This window comes from Pteropus alecto, unplaced genomic scaffold (genome assembly GCF_000325575.1).
Source record: "Pteropus alecto unplaced genomic scaffold, ASM32557v1 scaffold43, whole genome shotgun sequence".
Taxonomy (NCBI): Eukaryota; Metazoa; Chordata; class Mammalia; order Chiroptera; family Pteropodidae; genus Pteropus; species Pteropus alecto.
Window position 1 is genome coordinate 8,476,895 of NW_006435764.1, and position 2,391 is coordinate 8,479,285.

The 2,391-nt window shown below is 57.0% G+C and overlaps 1 protein-coding gene across 1 annotated transcript in view; it reads left to right on the plus strand.

Annotated features, from left to right (window-relative positions):
* The first annotated feature begins 1,762 nt into the window (after window positions 1–1,762).
* PTGDR2 (prostaglandin D2 receptor 2) overlaps window positions 1,763–2,391 on the plus strand; it is a 1,169-nt gene continuing 540 nt past the window's right edge. The window contains exon 1 of the mRNA XM_025046308.1: window positions 1,763–2,391. Within this exon, the coding sequence (XP_024902076.1) occupies window positions 1,778–2,391 (614 nt within the window). The 5' untranslated portion in view covers window positions 1,763–1,777.

The window sequence follows — 2,391 nt, forward strand, 5'->3', positions numbered from 1 at the left end:
GGTGGGGGTGGGGGCGGGGGCGACTCCAGCCAGCAAGAGGACCAATCCGGACTAATCCCCAGGGTGCAGCAGCACTGTGCTCACTGAGCATCCGCATGGGACTTGGACAAGCAGTTGCTGGACTGGAGGGATGTTTCAGTGTGGAGGGGGCACGGCACTTATCTGGCTGTTGGGAGTGGAGTCCCAGCTTCAGCACGGGCTAGAAGATTGTTGGGCAAGTTGCTGTGCTTCTCCAAACCTCAGTTTCCTCTTCTGAAAAATGGTGGCTCATAGAGTCATTGCGAGTGTGACTGCTTCACAAACTCTAAAGCTTAGGAAGCAAGAGCATTCTCAGGGGACACAGGCCCGACGGCTCCCCATCTACCCACCTGCAGAGCCCCAGCTCCAAGGGGCTCATCTGCCAGGAGAACTCTAGCTTGATATCCTGCAATCTCACCCTACAAAGGGACGTGATCCCTGGAGAAGGGGGTGGATTTTCTCATCCTGGCCCACAGTGTTTCCCCTGGATGGATACCGAAGACCACCCCGCCTGCTTCTCTTCTTCCTCCACCATCTCTCACTCAGAGCAGAGGGAGAAGAAGGGGAACAGACCGAGTGCTAAATTTTTGCTTCTTCACTTGTGTATGTTGTTTGGGTGGCTCTGGCCAAGTCATTTAAACACTTGAGTCTCGGTTTTCTCATCTGCAAAATGGGATGGAGAGAAGTTCTGGCACCTTTCTTGTGAAGCCATTGAGCAAGAGGGCACCTATGTAAGGGACCTGTCACAGGACCGGCATGCCATGAGGATCCAGGAGAGCCTGAGTCCCCCTGCTACCCGTCCCCTACCTCCTCATCCCTCACCGATCTCAACCAGCTTCACCTCAGACGGTCGCAGGTTCTCGATGAGGCTGTGGGTGTGCACATCTGGGTGTCTGCACATCTGTCAGATGCTGGTTTCTCCAGAGCTTACCTGAGTAGTTGCTCGATTAATATCTGTTGAATGAGTGTGTGAGTGAATAAATGAATGAATGGGCTGCGTTTCCTGGGGCAGGCAGAGCAGCTGTGGCTTCCACCTGGGTGGGGGAGAGGCCTCCGGAGTCCCAGTCTGGTAGTTCCTTCTGCCTGGCTCCGGCTCTCTCCAGCCTCTTATGTTATTTCCTCTCCAACTATAAGAGGAGGGACCGGCTCCACTGTTCGCAGTCAACACACTCTACCAGCCACCACTGTGGGAGCAAAGGGCACTGGAGAATCTATAGAGAGGAGAGGTCGGGGGTGCTGTGGGTACGGACTCCTTCCATCTCCCAGGCCACTTGAGCCCTCCTGCCCTTTAGGTGGAGCCTCCATCATGCTTCAGCTCTCTGGGAACTGGGAAAAGGAGTCCGGCATGGCCTCACCTTGTTCCTATTTCTCCATGTGGCCTTAGGCTATCTGCTTAATAATCACGATGACATGATTCCGTGCTTACGGTGTGTCAGGCTCTGTTCTAAATGCTTACACATACTTTAACTCATTTAACTCTCCCAACAACCTTCTGAGCTAGGTCCTGTTATGACGGACAGCCACATTGCTGAGGAGGAAACAGGCTCAGGAAGGTTAAATGTTTTGCTCGAGGTTGCACGGTGAGCAGGTTGGGGAGCTGGGATGTTATTCCCCTCCACCTTCTTGCTTTCGCTCAACTTCACTGATCCCCAGGGGCCTCGTGCAGAACATTCACGGGTCAGACTCCCATCTCCTGGGTCCCCTGTGGCCCCTGCACTGCTCACCTCAGTACCTCCTTCTCTCCATCACAGTGACCGCCATGTTGGCCAACGGCACCATGAAGCCGCTCTGCCCGCTCCTGGAGCAGATGAGCCACCTCCAAAGCCACAGCAACTCCAGCATCCGCTACATCGACTACGTGTCGGTGCTGCTGCACGGGCTGGCCTCGCTGCTGGGCCTGGTGGAGAATGGGCTCATCCTCTTCCTGGTGGGCTGCCGCATGCGCCAGACCGTGGTCACCACCTGGGTGCTGCACCTGGCGCTGTCCGACCTGCTGGCCACCGCCATCCTACCCTTCTTCACCTACTTCCTGGCCGTGGGCCACTCGTGGGAGCTGGGCACCACCTTCTGCAAGCTGCACTCCTCCATCTTCTTCCTCAACATGTTCGCCAGCGGCTTCCTGCTCAGCGCCATCAGCCTGGACCGCTGCCTGCAGGTGCTGCGGCCCGTGTGGGCGCAGAACCACCGCACGGTGGCCACAGCCCACAAGGTCTGCCTGGTGCTCTGGGCCCTGGCCGTGCTCAACACCGTGCCCTACTTCGCGTTCCGAGACACCATCAGGCGGCGGGATGGGCGCATCATGTGCTACTACAACATGCTGCTCCTGAACCCCGGGCCGGACCACAACGCTACATGCAACTCGCGCCAGATGGC